This window comes from Triticum dicoccoides, chromosome 2B (assembly GCF_002162155.2).
Source record: "Triticum dicoccoides isolate Atlit2015 ecotype Zavitan chromosome 2B, WEW_v2.0, whole genome shotgun sequence".
NCBI lineage: Eukaryota > Viridiplantae > Streptophyta > Magnoliopsida > Poales > Poaceae > Triticum > Triticum dicoccoides.
This window is the reverse complement of record NC_041383.1, coordinates 502,258,168-502,281,804: the sequence shown is the minus strand read 5'-3', so window position 1 is coordinate 502,281,804 and position 23,637 is coordinate 502,258,168. Positions and strand designations below refer to the sequence as shown.

At 44.4% G+C, this 23,637-nt stretch overlaps 3 protein-coding genes across 4 annotated transcripts; 2 read left to right on the top strand and 1 right to left on the bottom strand.

The window, feature by feature from the left end:
* Positions 1-15,858: 15,858 nt before the first annotated feature.
* LOC119367905 (pectinesterase-like) lies at positions 15,859-17,936 on the top strand. Its single transcript, XM_037633284.1, has 2 exons — positions 15,859-16,860; positions 16,977-17,936. The coding sequence occupies exons 1-2, from the start codon at positions 15,864-15,866 to the stop codon at positions 17,669-17,671; spliced, it is 1,692 nt and encodes a 563-aa protein (XP_037489181.1). The 5' UTR covers positions 15,859-15,863; the 3' UTR covers positions 17,672-17,936.
* A 409-nt stretch (positions 17,937-18,345) lies between these two features.
* Positions 18,346-19,961, top strand: LOC119367904. 2 transcript variants are annotated; one of them, XM_037633283.1, is made up of 3 exons: positions 18,346-18,553; positions 19,417-19,479; positions 19,605-19,961. In XM_037633283.1, the coding sequence occupies exons 1-3, from the start codon at positions 18,428-18,430 to the stop codon at positions 19,740-19,742; spliced, it is 327 nt and encodes a 108-aa protein (XP_037489180.1). In that variant the 5' UTR covers positions 18,346-18,427; the 3' UTR covers positions 19,743-19,961. The 2 variants fall into 2 exon arrangements, with proteins under 2 accessions (XP_037489180.1, XP_037489179.1); XM_037633282.1 differs by having other exon boundaries at positions 19,417-19,482.
* An 863-nt stretch (positions 19,962-20,824) lies between these two features.
* LOC119367903 (galactose mutarotase-like) lies at positions 20,825-23,236 on the bottom strand. Its single transcript, XM_037633281.1, has 5 exons — positions 22,907-23,236; positions 21,980-22,029; positions 21,740-21,863; positions 21,562-21,669; positions 20,825-21,471 (listed from the first exon to the last, which is right to left on the bottom strand). The coding sequence occupies exons 1-5, from the start codon at positions 23,079-23,081 to the stop codon at positions 20,846-20,848; spliced, it is 1,083 nt and encodes a 360-aa protein (XP_037489178.1). The 5' UTR covers positions 23,082-23,236; the 3' UTR covers positions 20,825-20,845.
* Between the last annotated feature and the right edge of the window lie 401 nt (positions 23,237-23,637).

Sequence of the window (23,637 nt, the reverse complement as noted above, 5' to 3'; positions counted from 1 at the left end):
GCATCTTACGGAAAGCATCATGAATAAAGTGTGAACCACCATTAGTCATAAGATATCTAGGGACTCCAAACCTCGGAAAAATAACTTCTTTAAGCATTTTAATAGAAGTGTTATGATCAGCACTACTAGCTAGAATAGCTTCTACCCACTTAGTAACGTAATCAACAGCAACTAAAATATGTGTATAACCATTGGAGGCAGGAAAAGGTCCCATATAATCAAAGCCCCAAACATCAAACGGTTCAATAACAAGAGAATAATTCATAGGCATTTCTTGACGTCTACTGATGTTACATATTCTTTGACATTCATCACAAGATAACACAAACTTACGAGCATCTTTGAAAAGAGTAGGCCAATAAAAACCAGATTGTAGTACCTTGTGTGCAGTTCTATCTCCAGCGTGGTGTCCTCCATAGGATTCAGAGTGACACTTGCGTAGGATTTGTTCCTGTTCATGCTCAGGCACACAACGTCTAATAATACCATCTACTCCTTCTTTATAAAGGTGTGGATCATCCCAGAAGTAATGTCTTAAATCATAAAAGAACTTTTTCTTTTGCTGGTATGTGAAACTAGGCGGTATATATTTAGCAACAATGTAATTAGCATAATCAGCATACCAAGGAGCAGTACGAGAAGCATTGACGACCGCTAATTGTTCATCAGGAAAGCTATCATTAATAGGCAGTGGGTCATCAAGAACATTTTCTAGCCTAGACAAGTTGTCTGCAACGGGGTTCTCAGCTCCTTTTCTATCAATATTATGCAAGTCAAATTCTTGGAGCAAGAGAACCCATCTAATGAGTCTAGGCTTAGCATCTTTCTTTTCCATAAGGTATTTAATAGCAGCATGATCAGTGTGAATAGTAACTTTGGAATCAACAATATAAGGTCTAAACTTATCACATGCAAACACAACTGCTAAGAATTCTTTTTTAGTGGTAGCATAATTTATCTGGGCAGTATCAAGAGTCTTGCTAGCATAATGGATAACATTCCATTTCTTATCGACTCTTTGCCCTAAAACAGCCCCTACAGCATAATCACTAGCATCGCACATAATTTCAAAAGGTAAATTCCAATCAGGTGGCTGAACAATAGGTGCAGTGATCAAAGCTTTCTTAAGTGTTTCAAATGCTTCTACACAATCATCATCAAAGACAAAAGGAATGTCTTTTTGCAATAAATTAGTCAGAGGCTTGGAGATTTTGGAAAAGTCCTTAATGAACCTCCTATAAAAACAGGCATGACCAAGGAAAGTTCTTATACCTTTTATGTCCTTGGGACATGGCATCTTTTCAATAGCATCAACTTTGGCTTTATCAACTTCAATACCTCTCTCGAAGATCTTGTGCCCCAAGACAATGCCTTCATTAACCATAAAGTGACACTTTTCCCAATTCAGGACGAGACTAGTGTCTTCGCATCTCTGCAAAATTCGATCAAGGTTGCTCAAACAATCATCAAAAGAGGATCCATAGACGGAGAAGTCATCCATGAATACCTCACAAATCTTTTCACAAAAATCAGAAAATATAGCCATCATGCATCTTTGAAAGGAAGCAGGTGCATTACATAAAACAAAAGGCATACATCTATAAGCAAAAGTACCAAAAGGGCAAGTAAAAGTAGTTTTAGATTGATCCCCCGCTGATACAGGTATCTGAGAGAAGCCAGAATAACCATCTAGAAAGCAAAAATGTGTGTGTTTGGATAGCCTTTCTAGCATTTGATCAATAAAAGGTAAAGGGTAATGATCTTTCTTAGTAGCTTTATTTAACTTACGGAAATCAATTACCATCCTATAGCCTGTAATAATTCTTTGTGGGATCAATTCATCTTTATCATTAGGAACAACGGTAATACCTCCCTTTTTAGGGACACAATGGACATGGCTTACCCATTCACTATCAGCAACGGGATAAATAATACCTGCCTCAAGGAGTTTTAGTATCTCCTTTCTTACCACTTCCTTCATTTTGGGATTTAATCGTCTTTGAGGATCTCTAACTAGTTTGGCATCTTTCTCCACTGAAATTTTGTGTTGACATAATGTGGGACTAATGCCCTTAAGATCATCCAGGGTATATCCAATAGCATCTCGGTGCTTCTTCAGAGTTTTCAATAATCTTTCTTCTTGTTTCTCTGAAAGGTTAGCACTAATAATAACATGGTATATTTCTTTTTCATCAAGATAAGCATACTTAAGATTATCAGGTAATGGTTTGAGTTCAAACACGGTATCACCCTTGGGTGGAGGGGGATCCCCAAGAATTTCAATGGGAAGATTATGTTTCAGCATGGGTTCTTGTTTAAGGAACACTTCATCTATTTCTTCCCTTTCCTTCATAAACATATCGTTTTCATGGTCTAGCAAATATTGTTCTAACGGATCAGTTGGAGGAACAACAATGGAAGCAAGACCAATAATTTTATCCTTACTAGATGGTTCCTTTTCACGATGTTGTCTACTAAACTTGGCAAAATTAAACTCATGAGACATACCGTCTATGCCAACAGTGACAACCTTCCTCTTACAATCAATATTAGCACTAGCAGTATTCAAGAAGGGTCTACCAAAAATAATGGGACAAAAATCATCTTGTGGGGAACCAAGAACAAGAAAATCGGCAGGGTATTTAATCTTCCCACACAAGACTTCAACATCTCTAACAATCCCAATAGGTTTAATGGTGTCCCTATTGGCAAGCTTAATAGTAACATCAATGTCTTCTAATTCAACAGGTGCAATATCGTGCATAATTTCTTTATAAAGATCATAAGGTATCGCATTAGCACTAGCACCCATATCACATAAACCATGATAACAATGATCTCCTATTGTAACAAAAATAACAGGCGTGCCTACAACAGGTCTACTTGTCTTAGTATCGGGTCTAGCAATATTAGTAGTTTCACCCAAGAAAGAGATAACATGCCCATCTAAATCCTCATCCAAAAGATCTTTAATCATGGCAATACCAGGTTCAACATTAATTTTCTCAGGAGGTGTATAAGTCCTAGTATTACTCTTACGAACAATAGTCGAAGCTTTAACATGATCTTTTATCCTAACAGGAAAAGGAGGTTTTTCAAAATAAGCAGTAGGAATAATAGGATCACTATATGTAATAGTCTTCTCTTTGACTGTAATAGGTGCAACTACTTTCACTTCAGCAGGAGGATTATATTTAAACCACTTCTCTTTAGGGAGATCAACGTGAGTAGCAAAAGTTTCACAAAAAGTAGCTACTATCTCAGAGTCAAGTCCATACTTAGAGCAAAATCCACGGAAAGAATCGGTATTCATAAAAGATTTAACACAATCAAACTTAGGTGTCATACCTGAATCCTTACCATTGTTGGAACCCCAATCTTCAGAGTTGTGTTTAATTCTTTCCAATAAGTCCCATTTGAAATCAATAGTCTTCAGCATATAGGAACAAGCACAGGAAGTATCGAGCAAGTTGCGATTATCAAGAGAAAGCCGAGCATAAAAATTCTGAATAATCATTTCCCGAGAGAGCTCATGATTGGGGCATGAATACAACATTGACTTAAGCCTCCCCCAATCTTGAGCGATGCTTTCTCCTTCGCGAGGCCAGAAATTATATATGTAATTACGATCACGATGAACAAGATGCATAGGATAGAACTTCTGGTGAAATTCCAACTTTGGTCGCTTATAATTCCAAGATCTCGTATCATCACATAGCCTATACCATATCATTGCATCTCCCTTCAAATATAAAGGGAAGACCTTCCTTTTGACAACATCATCGGGAATACCTGCAAGCTTAAATAATCCACAAATTTCATCCACAAAGATAAGGTGTAAGTCGGGATGCAATGTTTCGTCTCCTGCAAAAGGATTAGCTAGCAGTTTTTCTATCATACCCGAGGGAATATCAAAGTGAATATTTTCATAAGGTTCAGTAGGTTGTGAAGATACCCCAAACAAGCCCCTCAAAGGATTAGTTTCCATAGTGACAAGTAACAGAAAATTTCAGCACACTATATAAATGTTTCCTTACCAAGTTCCACTCACCAAGAGCGCTACGCTCCCCAGCAACGGCGCCAGAAAAGAGTCTTGATGACCCACAAGTATAGGGGATCTATCGTAGTCCTTTCGATAAGTAAGAGTGTCGAACCCAACGAGGAGCAGAAGGAAATGATAAGCGGTTTTCAGTAAGGTTTTCTCTACAAGCACTGAAATAGTAGGTGATAGGTAGTTTTGTGATAAGATAAATAGTAACGAGCAAAAAGTAAATAAAGTATAACAAGGTGGCCCAATCCTTTATGTAGCAAAGGATAAGCCTGGACAAATTCTAATAATGAAGAAGGAGCTCCCAAGGACACATTGGGAATTATCGTCAAGCTAGTTTTCATCACGTTCATAAGATTCGTGTTCGGTACTTTGATAATTTGATATGTGGGTGGACCGGCACTTGGGCACTGCCCTTACATGGACAAGCATCCCACTTATGATTAACCCCTATTGCAAGCATCCGCAACTACAAAAAGGAGTATTAAGGTAAACCTAACCACAACATTAAACATATGGGTCCATATCAACCCCTAACGAAGCAACGCATAAACTAGGGTTTAAGCTTCTGTCACTCTAGCAACCCATCATCTACTTATTACTTCCCTATGCTTTCCTCTAGGCCCAAATAATGGTGAAGTGTCATGTAGTCGACGTTCACATAACACCACTAGAGGAGAGACAACATACACCTCATCAAAATATCGAACGAATACCAAATTCACATGACTACTAATAGCAAGACTTCACCCATGTCCTCAGGAACAAACATAACTACTCACAAAGCATATTCATGTTCATAATCATAGGGGTAATAATATGCATGAAGGATCTAAACATATGATCTTCCACCAAGTAAACCAAATAGCATCAACTACAAGGAGTAATCAACACTACTAGCAACCCACAGGTACCAATTTGTGGTTTTGATACAAGATTGGATACAAGAGATGAACTAGGGTTTCGAGATGAGATGGTGCTGGTGAATATGTTGATGGAGATTGACCCCCTCCCGATGAGAGGATCGTTGGTGATGATGTTGGTGATGATTTCCCCCTCCCGGAGGGAAGTGTCCCCGGCAGAACAGCTCCGCCAGAGCCCTAGATTGATTCCGCCAAGGTTTCGCCTCGTGGCGGCGAAGTTTCGTCCCGTAAGCTTGCCCATGATTTTTCCCAGGGGAAAACCCTTCATATAGCAAAAGATGGACGCCGGAAGCCCACCAAGGAGCCCAGGAGATAGTGGGCCGCGCCCTAGGGGGGGCGCGCCCCCTGTCTTCTGGACAGGGTGTGGCCCCCCTGGCCTATTTCTTTTGTCCAAAAATTCTTATTAAATCTAAAAAGTTGTTTCATGGAGTCTCAGGTCTTTTGGAGTTATGCAGAATAGGTTCCCAACGTTTGCTCCTTTTCCAGCCAGAATTCCAGCTGCCGGCATCCCCCCTCTTCATGGTAAACCTTGTAAAATAAGGGAGAATAGCCATAAGTATTGAGATATAATGTGTAATAACAGCCCATAATGCAATAAATATTGATATAAAAGCATGATGCAAAATGGACGTGTCAATAGCCATTTCTCTCAGCATGAGCACTTTGAGACCTTCTCTCATGTAATATTTCCAGCACAAAGGGTGAGCCACTGCCTGTTTGAAAATCTTGTCATTTATCACAGGCCAAATACTCCAGCAACCAGTAATGATGATGTAAATTCCACACTCCTTTAGGAGAACTGACACCGCCAAACAAAATTCATCAAAAATTGAGATACCTCTTCTCTTTGCAGGCATAATTGAGTTCCAACATTGCATGGAAAAAGGTCAGTCCCAGAATAGGTGCAGAGAAGTTTCTTCTGTCTTATCATTACACAATGCACAGTCATATGAGTTCAGGAACATGGATTTTCTCTTTAGAAGGTTCCTGGTGTTGACCCTATCATGTAGAAGTAACCAGAAGAAGATCTTATGTCCGAGTAAATTTGATGCTTTCCATAGAATGCTGAAGATGAAGTGAGAATTGCTTTAATCCATCAAACACTTGTACATCTTGATAGATGAGTACGCTGGGGTTGTCCATTTGTATGTCCAAGAAACCTTGTGCTCAACTGTTGGTAAGTTTTGGAGAAGGTCTTGTATTTCCATGAATTTTTGGTGTGCTGCAGAGGATAAAGGCTTGTGAAAAAGATTTTCTCTGTTGCCCACGAGAAGAGCAATCTGCAGAGTGATGTCCATATGTGTGGTGAATGAGTAAAGCTCAGGGTATTTCTGATGGAGAGGCGTCTCATTCCAAGGGTCTTTCCATAACTGAATGGTGTCCCTAATACCTGCCTTGCAGCTTGCAAACTGTTGAAAAGTGGGGAGCAGTTTCATAGTATCTTTCCACCAAAATAAACCGATTGCTTTTGCTCCTGGTGAATGCTTAGTGTAGTAAGTTCCCCATAACATCTTCACCCAAGGTAGGTCATGCTTATTGAAGAATTTATGTAATAACTTCATGAGAAGTGCCTGGTTGTGAGTTGGGATATCAAGAACTCCAAGTCCACCATGGCAGTTAGGAAGACAAGCTTTGTCCCAGGCAATCAGATCTGATGTTTTATCCTCAGAGCCATATTTTCTCTAGAAACATTGTCTCGGGTACTTGTTAATTTGTTGCGCCACTATCATTGGAAGAGCTACAGATGCTCATATAGAAGATAGGCATGCTTGCAAAGACAGACTTGATGAGCACAAGTTTGTCCCCATAAGAAAGTAGAGTTGAACAGCCTTGCAACCTTGTCTCAATTCTCTTGATAAGAGGGGGAAAAATCAACCACCTTTGATTTGTGGACACTTAGAGGCATTCCTAGATAAGGAAGGGGAAGTGTTCCAATTTGACAATCCATTAAAGCTGATAAATCCTACATCTTGTCTTCTGGTGTGTTGATGGCTATCAAGGTTGATTTGGCATAATTCACTTTCAGTCTAGTATATGTTGCAAAGTGGAGCAGCAGGTTCTTGATATGCATGAGCTGGTTTGGGATAGCAGGGAGTACCAGGACAGTGTCATCTGCATATGAATGATTGGAAAATCTGGGCATGTTGCATGTTTGATAGGTGGTTCAATAAGAGAGTTATGCATTGCTTCATTCATCATAGACTAAAGGAGGTCTGCTTCTATCACAAAGATCAGAGGAGACAGAGGGTCATCCTGTCTTACTCCACTCTTGCAAAGGAACTGCTTACCAGGAACTCCATTGAGTAAAATAGAGGAGAAGCCAGTGCTATATATTTGCTTGATCCGGTTTATCCATCTCTGCCCAAACCCTTTGGCTTCCAGAATCTCAATGGTGGCATCGTGATTAAGTAAATCAAAGGCTTTCTCAAAGTCTAGTTTGAGAAGTATGATTTCCTTCTTGGATTGATGCCATTGGTGTAAATATTCATATGCCCAAGCTAGGCAATTCTGAATGCTCCTGTTGTTGAGAAATCCATATCAATTCTTATGTATTAATCTCAAGATGACTTTTTGTAATCAGTTGGCCAGAAACTTAGTGATAATCTTGAGAGTACAATTGAGGAGTGATATGGGTCTGAATTCAACTGGAGTGGTAGCAGAGCTATTTTTTGGAATCAATTGTGATGTAAGAGTAGTTGATGCTCTGAATGTTTGCTCTACCCTCATGAAAATCTTCTATTAGGTGGTAGAAATCAGGTGCAACTATGTCCCAACAAGCCTTAAGAAAGGCAGCATTGAAACCATCTGGGCCTGGAGCTTTGTCATTGGGCATCTGTTTGATGATGTTATCAATTTCCTCATGAGTAAATGGTGCTTCTAGATCTTGAAGTAATTGATCAGGTTGGAGCAAGGTGTGTAACAAGGGTTCCAAGTCTTACCTTGAATGCACTGAACAAAATAGCAGCTTTGGATTGATGGTCCTGGTGTTCAACACCATTGGAATCCTTGATCATAGCAATATTGTTATTTCTTAGCTTGATAGTTGCTTTGGCTTGAAAGTATTTTGTATTTTCTTCTCCCACCTTGATGGATCTAATTGTTGCTCTATGTTTCCAATAGATTTTCTAAAATTTTAGCACCCTAGCAAGGTGCTCTTTGAGGATGTTTCTGCCCTCAGTTTCCTCTCTGGATAAAGGCATGTATTCCTCCAGATAATCAAGAAAAAGGATAACCTCATTGGTGTTCCTGATGATAGCCTTAAGATCAGAGATGTTCTTGGACCAATTCTTGATACCTTTCCTGAGTCTCTTAAGTTTTGCAAAAATGATTTTTGCACTATCACTTTCTGGCACTGGTTGTTCCCATATGTCTTTCACCGCTTGCTTAAATTGACTGTGTTCAAGCCAGTAATTTTCAAATCTGAAAATATTGGATTTCAGAATAGATGTGCCAATCTTGATAACACAAGAGGTATGATCTGAAGTGGTTCTGGCCAAGGGAATAGCAGTTGTGTCTAGGTAAGATAAAGTCCATGCCTCTGATGTGAAGAACCAGTCCAATTTTTCAAGTATTGGAGCATTTTGCATGTTGCTCCAAGTGAATTTTCTGCATTTTAAAGGGATCTCTAGGAGTGCTTGTTGGCGGATGGCTTCATTAAATAGTAGCATGTCTTGAACGTTTCCACCTGCTCTATTTCTGTTTTGAGGATATCTTATGTAGTTGAAATCTCCTAGCACCAGCCAGTTTATATCATCATCCATCTGAAATTTTTCAAACCAACTGATGAAATTGGGTTGAAGGTCATGTTGACAAGGACCATAGATGTTAGTTAGTGTCCAAGCCTCCCTAGACTTCTTCGAGGTGAATTCAATGGTAATAGAGTAGTCATTCTTTAGGATAGTATGCCCAGAGAAAAGTTGTTCATTCCAGACCACAAGGAGCCCTCCTAGATGCCCCCACAGATGGCAAGTAATAAAACTTGGATAGATATTTGGGACAGAAAATCTTTAGGTACTGACTATCAAATTGTTCTCTTTTGGTTTCCTGCAAGCAAAGAATAGAGCATGTAGATTCCTCAATTTTACTGGATAGAGCAGACCATTTCTTATCATCATTAAGTCCTCTGATATTCTAGTTTAATACATTCCAAGTGGTGCCCATAGTAATGATGTAAGGGACTGAACAAGTACTTATAGAAATCCCAAGAGTAGCAAACTGTGCCAACAGTACAAAAGTCACCCTGGACAGATATTTTCATCATTACAATAATCCAAAATCAGGTACTCACTACTAGTAAGATAATATTCAACAATGCCCCTATTCCTAGCTGTTGTTCTTGCTCTTTGTAGCAGTCCTCTGGGTTGCAGTGGTGTCATTGGAGATGCTGCTCTTTTGCTTCTTACTCCCCTTGGGTGTCATGTCCTCCTAATTTTCTCCCATAGCATTGACCTTGCAAAAGGAGGAGGAAAGGTTTTTAATTACTTTCTTAGGGACCAGTGGTGGAAGAGAGTGGCAAGCTAAGTAGTTCTTATCAACATAAACTATTTTCCTAAAACCTTTGCTTACATTTTGAAGTCTACAACTCCTTCTTACCTCTGTTTCAACCAATGGGAGTTTGTCTTTCCTTTTCTTGTTCCTGGCCAGAGTAGTAGTTGAATATGCTAATTGGCCCTCAGCAGACTTGAAGCAAGGAGTGGCCATATTCTCCTGATCTACTTCAGTTGAGGTACTTTGCTGTGACAAGCAGTTAAATGAAGAAGAATCAGGGCAAGTGTCTGGTATGGCAAATAGTTTGAGGATCTTAGTGTCAGAACCTTGAATGATATAGTTCCATACTTGAGATGTGATAAACTTTTTGGCCCAATCAAATTTGTCTGGTGATAACACAGTAACGAAAAGGAAGTGAACCCATTCTATTATTACCTGAATAATCTGCTTATTGTCGTGCTTGGGCTTGAAATGTTTCTACCAAATCTTTGCTCCTTCTATACCCAGTAGAGCAGAATCTACATCTCCCAGTACAGGTGAAATCCTCTCCTTCTCCATAATCATTGGATCTACAGTATCTGATGAGATATAAACAAAACCTACTAACAAGTTCTGGTTAACCTCAACATATTGTGGAATAGGAAATTCAGGGGGCAGATAGTTCTGTGGAAGAGCTCTCACCTTCAACCTGACTGTCTGGTGTTGGAATGGCTGCCCTCTGATCCTCCATAACAGTATCTCTGTTTAGAGGGGCAATGACAGAAACTGCAACCTCTGATGGATTAACTCCCTCAATTGTATCCATTGCCTGCTTACCATGAGAAGGGAGGAGTTGTGCAATGGCATGTGGAATGTGAGCCTGGAGCTCCTGTTGCATAGGGTCAAAACCCTGAATTTCAGTATGCTCTCGTTGTACTAAAATGGCCTCCAAGTGGAAGTCTTGTTGCAGTGGTAGCACATGAATGGGTTGGGCCACCATCTGTGGCATATCAGGTACCAGGTGTTGGGGCTGGGCATGGGCCGCCAGAAGATTTAAATGTGGCAGCGCATGCATATTGGGCTCCACAAGCCCATTAGTAGATTCAGCTGAAGGAGCACTGCTGTTGGTAGGAGCCAATGAAAGGGTGATACTGCTGTTGTCTTCTGCTACTTGAGCTTGTTGAACTGCTAGAGCCTCATTTTCATTCAGAGGAGTGATGTCGCTCGAAGCTACGTCGGTATTTCCCCAAAGAGGAAGGGATGATGCAACACAACAGTGGTAGGTACTTCCCTCAGATATGAAACCAAGGTTATTGAACCAGTAGGAGAACCAAGCAACACAACGTAAATAGCCCCTACACACAAAGAACAACACCTTGCAACTCGGCGTGTTAAAGGGGTTGTCAATCCCTTTCGTGGTACGGTGCCTCGAGATAGGCAAAGGACGTGAGGTAAATTTGTAGATGGGATAAATAGATCGCGGAACAAATAAATTGCAGCAAGGTATTTTTATATTTTTTGTTTAATAGATCTGAAAATAAGCGCAAGGAAAAAGTAGATCGCAAGGCAAATATATGAGAAAGAAGACCCGGGGGCCGTAGGTTTCACTAGTGGCTTCTCTCGAGAAAAATAGCAAACAGTGGGTAAACAAATTACTGTTGGGCAATTGATAGAACTTCAAATAATCATGATGATATTCAGGCAATGATCATTACATAGGCATCACGACCAAGATTAGTAGACCGACTCTTGCCTGCATCTACTCATATTACTCCACACATCGACCGCTATCCAGCATGCATCGAGTGTATTAAGTTCATGGAAAAATGGAGTAATGCAATAAGAACGATGACATGATGTAGACAAGATCCGTTTATCTATTGTGGCAGATATGGATCCCCTCTTTTTATCCTTAGTAGCAACGATACATACGTGTTGGTTCCCTTTCTTTCACTGGGATCAAGCACCATAAGATTGAACCCACTACCGGACACCTCTTCCCATTGCAAGATAAATAGATCAAGTTGGCCAAACAAAACCCAAATATCAGAGAAGAAATGCAAGGGTATAAGCAATCACGCATATAAGAGATCAAAGAACTCAAATAACTTTCATGGATATAAAAAGATATAATTGATCATAAACTTGAAATTCATCAGATCCCAACAAACACACCGCCAAAGGACCTACATCATATGGATGTCCAAGAGACCATTGTATAGATAATCAAGAGAGAGAGAGAGAGAGAGAGAGAGAGAGAGAGTAAGCCATCTAGCTACTAACTACGGACCCCGAACATCTACAAAGAACTACTCACGCATCATCGGAGAGGCACCAATGGAAGTGGTGAAACCCTCCGTGATGGTGTCTAGATTGGATCTGGTGGTTCTGGACTCTGCGGTAGCTGGATGAAAATTTCTCGACTCCCCCAGGGTTTCTGGAATATTGGGGTATTTATAGAGCAAAGAGTTGGTCCAGGGGGCACGCGAGGTGGGCACAACCCACCAGGGCGCGCCCGGGCCTCCTGGCGCGCCCTGGTGGGTTGTCCCGTCCTCGGGACTCCCCCCCCCCCCGGGTGAAACCAGGGCCCAACTTCTTCCTTCTGGTCCATCAAAATCATCGTAAATTGGCGTGGCATTTCGACTCCGTCTGATATTGGTTTCCTGCGATGTAAAAAACATGCAGAAAACAGCAACTGGCACTTGGCACTATGTCAATAGGTTAGTACCAAAAAATGATATAAAATGACTATAAAATGATTATAAAACATCCAAGATTGATAATAAAACAACATGGAATAATCAAAAATTATAGATACGTTGGAGACCTATCGAGGAGCCATCAAGTCTTGTAATTCCATGAACTCTCCAAGGTGATTTCCAAAATCAAGCTGAGCAGTGTCTTGTGGGAGAGCCAAATGCCCCCACCCAGGTAATTCCTCATCTCCTTCTTCCATGTCATTATCCTCGTTGAGACCAGGCTGATCAAGAGCTAATTGCAGATTTGCTGGGTTGACTGCCTGATTAAGATGTGGGATGAGCTGCTGGTGGATATCATCATGTTCATGGTGCTGAAGTGGACCCAAGAAATGGTTGTGTTGGTTTGCATGGAAATTATCTTGGAGAGGCAGAGGATGTGGGTTGCCATCAGGTGGAATAAGATCTTCATCAGGTGCTTCTGCACCAAGCATATGCTGCTGTAGGATCACAATTAGAATTGTCTCTGACTCTGTCAGAAAACCCTCTCCTTCACCTATGACAACACTTACAGGGATATCTCTGAGCTCTTCTACTCTAACTTTCACAAGAAGACTGGATCTGGTACTTTTTACCCTGACCCAATGTACCAGTTTGCCAAAATTTCTGACGGCATTCGCAATTTCATGCATGCAACGTCTGTCAAAAGGAAAGCCACAAAACAAGATCCAAACCTCTCTATTGAGTACTAATCTTCTCCAATTCATCCATTCATTGTGTTTTTGGAAGATCACATGCACATCCGTAAACGTATGCGGATTATCATGGAGCAGGGTATCTCTGTCAAACACACTATCCAGCTTGATGTATGCCTAGCCGAACGGGCATGGTGTGATCTCAGAAAAACCGATGTGCTTGATGTTAGAGAGAAATTCCGTTAGTACCTCGCGGATGTTGTTGAATGCCACCGGGAGGTTGGGCGTGAGGACGATAGTTGCAATGACCCACTCTTGATGACTCCTCGCCACCGCGCCCACAACCACACGCGCCCTAGCAGGCCTTCCCTCCACATTGATGATCTAGTGGTTTGGTGGGACAAAGGGGGCTGGATTGAAAGGGGAGTTCGCCATTGGGCTGTTGGATGGGGGGATGATGGTGCTGGTCGGAGAGACGGGCGGACGGCGCAAGGTAGCAGAAGCAAAGGGGCGAGAGATTAGAGAAACAGGAGCGATGTGGTAATGACTAGTACCAATTGGCGTCGGAGTAGCAAAGGCAATAGCTTGATGACTGCCAGGATTAGAGGCAGGGACGGCGGGTCTAGTCTTCTCAATCGCGGGAAGCGAGCCTGTCACGCACTGTTCAAGGGGGTGATTTCCATGTGCTGGATTGGGTTCTGGGCTGGGCTCTGGGAGCAGATGGCCCAGCTTTGTCATAGCAGTCCTTGGCAATGTGGCCCCATCTTTTGCAAGCCCTGCATTTGATATGATTTTGGCAATCCGACCTAGAGTGGCCCGTGAGGAGGCACCGAACACAGAATGGAGCCGTATTGGGCTTGTCGGAGGGCCGGGCCTATGCGCGGTCACGGGAATTTTGAACCAGATTAGTAACCGCCACATTATTGCCCGGGGATGAATGCATGTGCCTATGATCATGCTCCTGATTCACCGCCAAAGAAGAACTAGTCCGAATCGGGCTCCTAGATGGATTGGCCAATTGATGAGAATGAAAATGTGCAGGTGTAGCAACCGCTTGGGCGGAAGATTTGTTAGGATGCTTTCTGAAATCATGGGTCCATTCATCTTCCTTCTCTTGGAAGTAGAGATCAAGCTCGTAGGATGAGTTGGGGGCCCCATCCCCAAAGAGGAGAGAGTTGAGATTGAAAAAAGAGTTGGAGATGTTGCCACCCTTGATGATAGAGAAACCCACTTCTTTAGAGGATACAGAGAATTTGTAAGACCAATTTTGAAGATGTTGGACTTTGAGCATCGATGCCCTCCCTCCAAACAGGAAAGAAGGATAGTACTTACTGATTCTTCTATGAGTTTGATCTTGGATCTGGTGAATTCCGCTACCAGTTGAAATTCTTCCATGTCTTGATCCGCTTGGGAGTTGGCGCGAACTCCCCACTTCCTCCATACCTCTTCTTCAAAAGCATGCCCCTTGTCAAAGTTGAGATCGGCGAGCGACATGTTGATGGCCGCCTACGCGCGGCAGGGAGGGGTTGACAATGACGAGAAGACGCAGTTCTGGCGATTTTTGTGGACGCTGTGGCCGGAGTGGCCAACGGCGGAGCGGGGGGAGCGGGGAGTTAGACCAATCCTGTGCTGTGGGCAATGGAAAATGAAGAAATTGCAGACGACATACATGGCGTAAGTACTCTCGCAATTTAAGGAAGTTTTGATGCCTATTGTGGCCCCTTGGTGCGATGTGCTGGAGGTCATGCATGTCCTTGACGGGCCTCAGAGGAAAAACAATGCCCTATTATACAAGTAGGAGATAAAAACAAGAGCAGAGAAGGAAATCAAACCATAAGATGCATCACAGGAAACACCAACAGCCGATCAAACCCTGCAACTGGACATCGAAGTGAACCCCTCCGGCTACCCAGCAAATCGGACAAGGGCGATGCGGAAGACGAAGCCCCAGACGGCACGACCAGCTCACTCTCCCCGAGAAAACAGCAGTCGCTAGCGCAGGGAACACCGACGCCGTCTCTAGGAACCGACGCACAACCGTCACCAACAAAAACAACCGAGAAGCGAGAGACGCACGCAACCACCGACACGTACGCAAAAAAGGCCCATTACAACCGCCACGACTCACAGCAGGCCCATATACAGGTATAAGCAGCGTAACACATATTAACAACTGGGCTCACGAACCGACTCCAAAGACCCCGATTCACTAGGAGCTGTGAATTCTTGGGAGCTTAGTGACTCTAGTGATGCCCTAAGGTTTACTCCTCTATTTTTTATGGATCAGTTAGAGTGAGGTGCCTTTTTGAATAAAAAAATATCAGTTTTGCTAGAACTCATCTAGATGAAATATAATTTGTTTTCATTCACTTTTTATAGCCAATTGATGTGATGTTATAAGATGCGTGTGTGCTGACGTTGGTTGTATCTGTTTTTATTTTCAAAGTGAATGAGACCAAATTATATCTCATCTAGATGAGTTCTCAGATTGGATGGTAAAGATTTCTCATTTTATCTCCTTTCTATGAATGTAATAAAGCCGTAATATAATATAATATACTAGAAAGTTTGACTTTACTTCGATTTAGAATAGCGTGCTTATTTTAATTTCTCAAAATAATTTGAGGGTTCTTTTTTATTTCGGATCGGAGTAGTATAATTGCTAGAAAATTCAGTATTTCATTGTGGAATTCTAAAATAAAGTAAGGTACTCCGAGAAAATTTCGGCTGCTTGAACCGACTGCATGTCGCATTTTCTTTTTGAGAGACAAGCGTGACCGATTTTAGAAAGCAGACAGACAATGACCAGTCAGCGGGGAAGAACTCTCCGAAGGATGTCACCCCGTTGACCAGGGCCAACGCGATCCCCAAATAGACACCGCTCTTCTGTACGTCAAAACCTAACGACCACCTGCGGACAGGACATGCCGCAAACAGCGCTCGAATCAATAATTCCCTTGCCACTGCCATGCATCCTTCCATTATAAATTGTGGTTTCCCTTCAATCCCTCAGAAACCTTTCTCGCCGGCCGAAATGGCAAATAACTTCCTCCTCGGGGGCCTGGGGGCCATCCTTGTCGTCGCGGTCGTGGTGGGCGTAGTCGCCACCGTGACCAGCTCCGGTAATAATAAGGCCGGCGACAACTTCAATGTCCCGGGTGAGGCCAACCTTGCCACCTCCGGCAAGTCGGTCAAGTCTCTGTGCGCCCCCACGCTGTACAAGGAGTCGTGCGAGAAGACCCTCACCTCGGCCTCCAATGGCACCGAGAACCCCAAAGAGGTGTTCGCCACCGTTGCCAAGTCGGCGTTGGAGTCGATCAAGTCGGCGGTGGAGCGGTCAAAAAGTATCGGGGAGGCCAAGTCGAGCGACCCCTTGACGGAGGGCGCGCGCCAGGACTGCAAGGAGCTCCTGGAGGATTCCGTGGACGACCTCAAGGGCATGGTCGAGATGGCCGGCGGCGACATCAAGGTGCTCCTTGGCCGCACCGACGACCTCGAGCACTGGATCACCGGTGTGATGACCTTTATCGACACCTGCGCCGATGGCTTCGCCGACGAGAAGCTCAAGGCGGACATGCAGGGCATCCTGCGCAACGCCACGGAGCTCAGCAGCAACGCGCTCGCCATCACCAACAGCCTCGGCGCCATCTTCAAGAAGCTCGACCTCGACGTGTTCAAGACCGACTCCCGCCGCCGCCTCTTGTCTGCGGATGAGTCCAGGTACCCCGCGTGGATGAGGGCTCCAGAAAGGAAGCTACTGGCCTCCGGTGGCTTGCCACAGCCGAACGCGATTGTGGCCAAGGACGGCAGCGGCAAATTCAAGACCATCCAGGACGCCGTGAACTCCATGCCCAAGGATCACCCGGGCCGGTACGTCATCTACGTCAAGGCTGGGGTCTACGAGGAGATGGTCATGGTCCCCAAGGACAAGGTGAACATATTCATGTACGGCGACGGCCCCAAGCAAAGCCGCGTCACCGGCAGCAAGAGCTTCGCCGACGGCATCACCACCATGAAGACCGCCACCTTCTGTGAGCCCTAGCTAGCTAGTAGGAGTATATATTTGGTGCAGCACGAGTAAGGTTAGGTTGCACAGGGCAATGCAGGTAGTAATTTAATAACGTATCTTGTCTGCTGCATGCTGCAGCCATTGAGGCGGCCGGGTTCATCTGCAAGAACATGGGGTTCCACAACACGGCCGGCGCGGAGAAGCACCAGGCGGTGGCGCTGCGGGTGCAGGGCGACCTCTCGGCGTTCTTCAACTGCCGGTTCGACGCGTTCCAGGACACGCTGTACGTGCACGCCCGGCGCCAGTTCTTCCGCAACTGCGTCATCTCCGGCACCATCGACTTCATCTTCGGCAACTCGGCCGCCGTCTTCCAGAACTGCCTCATCATCACGCGCCGGCCCATGGACAACCAGCAGAACTCGGTAACCGCGCACGGCCGCACGGACCCCAACATGAAGTCCGGGCTGGTCATCCAGAACTGCCGCCTGGTGCCGGACCAGAAGCTGTTCGCGGACCGCTTCAAGATCCCGTCCTTCCTGGGCCGGCCGTGGAAGGAGTTCTCGCGGCTGGTCATCATGGAGAGCATGATCGCCGACTTCATCAAGCCCGAGGGGTACATGCCGTGGAACGGCGACTTCGGGCTCAAGACGCTCTACTACGCCGAGTTCGGCAACCGCGGCCCCGGCGCCGGCACCAGCAAGAGGGTCACCTGGCCAGGGTTCCGCGTCATCGGGAACAAGGAGGCCGAGCAGTTCACCGCAGGGCCCTTCATCGACGGGGCGACATGGCTCAAGTTCACCGGCATGCCCAACTACCTCGGGTTCAAGGTCTAAACGCGCATGCATGCATATGCATGCAACGCCTGCCCCCTGTACATGAGATACCGATCGAGGTAACGTAATGTGTGTACAGAACGTGTGAAGACTGATACTTGCAAGATCAGCTAAACCTTCGCTGCTCCGTTATCACCTTCTGTTCTTTTCTGTGGTTTGTTTCTGGAGTTCTCTTTTCCTTGGTAAATGATTAAGTGTATGTTGTGACAATGATTAACCGGAAAATGTATCATTCAGATGCCCATTAACTGCGTCTGTGTTGCTACTACTCCACTATTTTATGCTCATGTCTGCTGCACATCTCAACTTCTTATTTTGGACTGCTGTACGTAGTATACGTGACAGCACCGACACATAACCGAACCTCTCCAATAATCTCCACGTACGCATTAGCTTGTGTTTAACCCGGGTCAAAACAAACTTCCAAAGCAAGCTAGCATTTACGCCTCACCAAATTATCATGCATGCGCTCCGGCCTGGCATTCAACCATCCCCTAATGCGTGACGTCCGGCCGGACGCGGCAGGGAGATTACAAACTGCAATGAACTGGAATTAATAGAGGATAGAGCTGCCGATCTGGCCCGATACGTGTCACTTCTCACTATGCACGTATGATCCCCTCCCCACCGTCTCACTCGCCTCCGGCCACCTACAAAAGGACCCCCATCCCCTCCACCCTACCTGCATTGTGTGCTCGCAGTCCCTAGCTATCCCCTTTCCATCTTCTCCCAAACTTCCCAAGTGATCCGAAGAGGATGGGCTCGATCAAGAGGCAGGAGTACTCCTACGACGCCGACGATGAGGACGATTTCTACATCCGGAATGATGATGACCTTCTAGAGGCCCCGACCCTCACCAGCGAGCAAATGGCGCGAGCCAGGGTATATACGATCTATGCTCAATTTCAGTACCCACTTATATATGGTTCTTGAATTGTGTTGCCTTTCGCGCGCTTTTTTGAAATCACGGTTTCGCGCGCTTTTCTCCGTTTGAATCTTTTTATAGTAATTCTCTGCATTCTTGTGTTATGATTGTAGTCATAGATCCATACAATTCTAGCCATAGGAAATCATGATGGTTACTTTTATTTAGGCAGATTACAGTTGGTTTCATGGATTCAGAATTGGATCCCTTGCTAGATCTTGTGTATTTTGCTCATATGCTCATAGATATTGTTTGTGTTATCCAGTCTAGCACTAATACATAGTATGCCTCATGTATGGGCAAAATAGATCGACAAGAAGTTGTGAGTAAGATCTTGAGAAATTTAGATCCGAGATTCAAAGCTTCAATCTGAATATATTAATTGAATACTAACTAGAAGAGTTACATTAATTAAAAATATTAAGAATACTACCTCCGTTTCAGTTTACAAGTCCTACGCGTATACCTAGGTTGCCAATTTTATCACCCTAATATAAACTATATAACACAAAAATTATACCTTTTAAAAGTAGAAACTCCGAAGTTTATGTTGATATATTTTTTGTAATATATGACTTGTATTAGGTTGGTCAAATTGACGACCTAGGGGTACGCGCATGCCCTGTAAACTGAGAGAGAGGTAGTACATCATATATGGAGTAGATGCAAAAGCCAGATGATTTACCACTCACATATTTGGGGAGCAACTTACTAGCACTACTAGCATAGTTTGCTGCCGCCGCCGCAGCTGTATGAATTAACTCCCGGTCTCAATTTCCTGGTGCAATTACCATAGTTTGACTCGTTTCACTGCATGCAGGAGGAAGCTCTGTACGTGCTGAAAACCAAGTCCCCTGAAGAGGCTTTCAAGATTTTCACCGAGGTAGTAGTAGCATCACTCCTTTGATTGTTTTACCTTTGATTCCTCTCATGTTATTTTAGCACCACTCTATCTAGAGTTTTAGTGAAAATCATTCACAAATTAAGTTCGGAAAGTATATGTTCTAGGGTTCCTATTACAATGTTGACGGTCCGCCATTGGGACTGGAGCAGAAGGACAAGACCCCGGCCACCGCAACGCCTCCAGCAGCCCCCGCCAACGTGAAGGAGCAGCCCCAGACTACCGTGCCGCCATCAGGGAAGTGAGCGAGCATGAGCAATCCGGCCGCTTCAAGAAGTTGTAGTAACTGCCCCCGTCGTAGTAGCGTCCTGCCCATCTGGCCATGTTGAACTATGAATAATCGCGTGTTTGTTTATTTGTTTGTTTGTTTGTATGTGAACCTAAGAGGGACCTGTATTCCTCCTCCGTGATGATCCACCGAATGAACCATCCGTTTCGTTTAATGCTCTGGCGTTTATTTTGTCCGTTCGAATGCGTGTCAACAGCAAAAGTATGCATCTCTCATGTTCCGATGTTGGCATGGTCTATTCATCGAATGCCTGCATATTTCATGAGAAAGATAGACAATTTGTTGAAGATTTCGCGTTTGGAAGCCTTTGTATATATGAACAATCCAATCTTCAAGCCACACTCTTTAGCAAAGAACTAGAAATGACAATAGCATTTCGCTCACGTTGCACATAACTTAAAATACAGTGACATCTCCTATATCTATATCTTAATTAATGCAAAATACACACAACCCTCTTGCGTGTTCTTGCTTAAGTTCATGCTTAGCAACGTGCACTGGTGACCGAAATTAACAAAAGATCCATAATTTGTTAAAGCGATCGACGTTATGTCCATATATATGTCGCAAAAGCGGAAAGCGTTTCCGTTATGAGCAGTGCACGCAACCGATGTTGTAGCCGTTTTCAAAAAAAAAAAAAAACCGATGTTGTACACATAGCGTCGCGCGTCATGCGTGTTGGGGTTTTGCCTTTGCCACCTGACCCTCCGGAAACGTACACGCACGTAGCGGGTCGCCGTGTCACCTGATGCGCGCGTGAGCCTCGTGGCCGGGGCCGTGGCGTCACTACGGCTTCCTTGCGCTTTCGGTTCGTGGCTGCTTGCATACTGCCTGCGCGCTGCCAAACTTGTGATGGCAATGCGGGTCGTCGCATCCGGTGCACCGACACGACACCGGAGTGTAGCGTAGCGTGATCCTCTGAGTCAACTTTTTGCTTACACAAGCTGGGCCCGTTTGGAAAGAAGATACCCGATGTCCTGGCCCAAACCCAACACATCATACACGCCTAATTTTTATTTTATTTTTCCCGATGGGAAACCGTACTACTACAAAGTTAAGTTAGAAGGAGAACTTGAGGAGCATGTCGTGCTTGTACACCTGGCCGGGCCTCACCGTCACCGACGGGAACTCGGGGTGGTTCACGGCGTCCGGGTACGCCTGCGTCTCAAGGCAGAACCCAGCGTATTGCCGGTACACGATGCCGCCCTTCCCCCTGGTGTTGTTCAGCCCGTTGCCGGTGTAGAGCTGCATGGCCGGCTGGTTGGCCCACAGCTGCAGCGCGCGCCCGGACGCGCCGTCCCGGACCGCCGCCACCTTCCGCATGCCGGCCCCGTCGATCACGTAGTTGATGTCGTACCCGCGGACGCCCTTGCCGCCCATGACCTGCCGGATGCGCGCGCCGATGGGCGTCGGCGTCCGGAAGTCGTAGTTCGTGCCGGCCACCGGGTCGACGCGGCCCGACGACGGGAGGAGCTCCTCGTCCATCGGGGTGTACCGGGACGCGGAGAGCTGGAGCGTGTGGCCCAGCACGTCGCCGCTGCCCTGCCCGCCCAGGTTGAAGTACACGTGCTGCAGGAAGTTCACCGGCGTCGCTTTGTTCAGCGCCGTTGCGTTCGTGCGGATGCTCAGCACGTATGGGCTCGACACCTGGTAGGTCGCGTACACGTCCAGGTCTCCGGGGAATCCTGATTCATAATGTTGGTTGCAAGCATGATTGATCAACGACACGACAGTTTTTTGTATGGTAAAGAATTGGGTCGTGTCGTTTTCCCTACCTTGCTCCCCGTCGAAGCTGCGGTAGTACAGCGTGATATACGGGGAGTCGCCGCCGGCGACGTACTCCTTCACCGTCCATATGACTTTGCTGAATCCCCTGTGGCCGCCTATAACAGTAGAAAATGAAGTAACGCATGTTATCGCAGGTAGCTCTTGACAGAATCGAACAATGCATACCATGGATGGCGTTCCTGCCGTCGTTGATGTACGTGTGGTATACTTTGCCGTCGAGGACGAACCGGCCTCTGGCCATTCGTTGTGCTACGCGCCCGCTCAGCGGGCCGAAGTAGGCCGTATCGTTCTGGTTCGCAAGAGCAAATATTCAGAGGAAACAGATTGAAATTGTGATAACAATAATCCTAAGACGTTGGGCTCATATGTAGATTAGTTGGAGAAGATGGAATTCGAAGATCTTACAACATATTCAGCGAGGGTGTCTTTACCCAGCACAACATCAGCTAAATTCCCTACAAAATCATTTCGGTATATCAAGCCTCACACACAAAAACAAGCTCACAACAAATGAAGGAAGCTACCCGCAAAAAATAAAAAAAAATAAAAAGAAAGGAAGCTATTAAACATGACAATTTTACTCGAGTGTTTTTTTTTCTTTTGAGGAATACTCGGGAGTTTGGATACCCAAACCCACATCTGTATAGGTGCGGTGTTTTAATTTGTGTATGGGGCAAAACTCAGCGTTGGTAATCCGATTATTTATGGGTTGGCATGGAATACAATTACTAGTATTTACAGAGGGAATTAAAACCTTTCTGTTATGTGGGCCGTCAAATATTTATCACACAACCCTTCCTTTTGTAAGTAGATGACTTTCTAATATGCATATTCAAACTTTGTTAAGTTTTACTAATAATGGGCACATGAAATTTTTCTCCTAACACGAGCCTATGAAATTAATGATAAAAATGCACATTAGAGATCGTGTTAGTGCCTAAAACATTATATATATATATATATATATATATATATATATATATATATATATATATGTATATGTATATGAGTGGGAAATATATATTTTTGAAATCTAACTCCCCTATGTCCTAGTAAAAAAATATTTTGCTTATTTTTAAGTTACAATGCTATAACTTCTTACGGCGATAAAACACAATTGGCATGAATACTCATCGAATTTGCGCATGGAAATGGTTTCTTTTGTTCATCTATGGATATATTCATGGACATCAACCTTTGATATCACTTAACCATTGAAAAAACCCAACATGTATCATCCTAAGAGGTTGCATGATTTCTGGGTACCAACAAAAGAATAATGTCTGATTTTATATTATATTGAAAGGGAGGAACATCATCCGCTCATCATACCTTTGTTGTCGGGGACGATGATCGACATGATAGTGGCGCCCCAGTTGGTGACCTTCACGGAGAAATCCCCTTTCTTGAGCATGTACACCCCAACCATCTTCCTCGCTTCGCCGACGCAAACCAGCGCAGAGGCCACAAGGCACAAGAGCGAGAGAAACGCTAGAACCCTAGCCATGGGGTTAGCACGCAGGAAGAAGACGATGGCTTAGAAGATGCAGGCACTGGACCGAGTGAATCACACGTAGTAGAACGGATGGGCAGTTGTATCAACTAGGAGCACTCATTATCGAAGAAGTGAGGAGATCTCGTCTAGTGGACTTTTTCTAGAGATCTGCATGCCTAATGACTAATGGCTTCAAGAACCTGTAGGAAAAAAATGCACGGTTGGTTGGCAGTTCAAGCGTAAACAAGGTTTAAAAAAGGAGTGGACTAGGGAGCGGTGCCGCATGGTTGCATGCATGCAACAATTACCCATAGGCATGACATTACTCTTTAAGTTTAATTTTTTTAAATTTTTATCTCTCAAACTATTATCCTGATTGACGGTCTGCTTTTATTGCTGGATTTTACATAGGGATATCTTCAAAAAAAAGACCACGTGTGAGCTTGCTTCAACTACTTTTTTTTCGTTGGTACTTGCTAGGTTACTCTAACTTGCTAGAAACTAATATGGTTGTCAGGTTGTTGAACAATTTTGGTACCAATACACTGCCAACTTCATATATCATGGG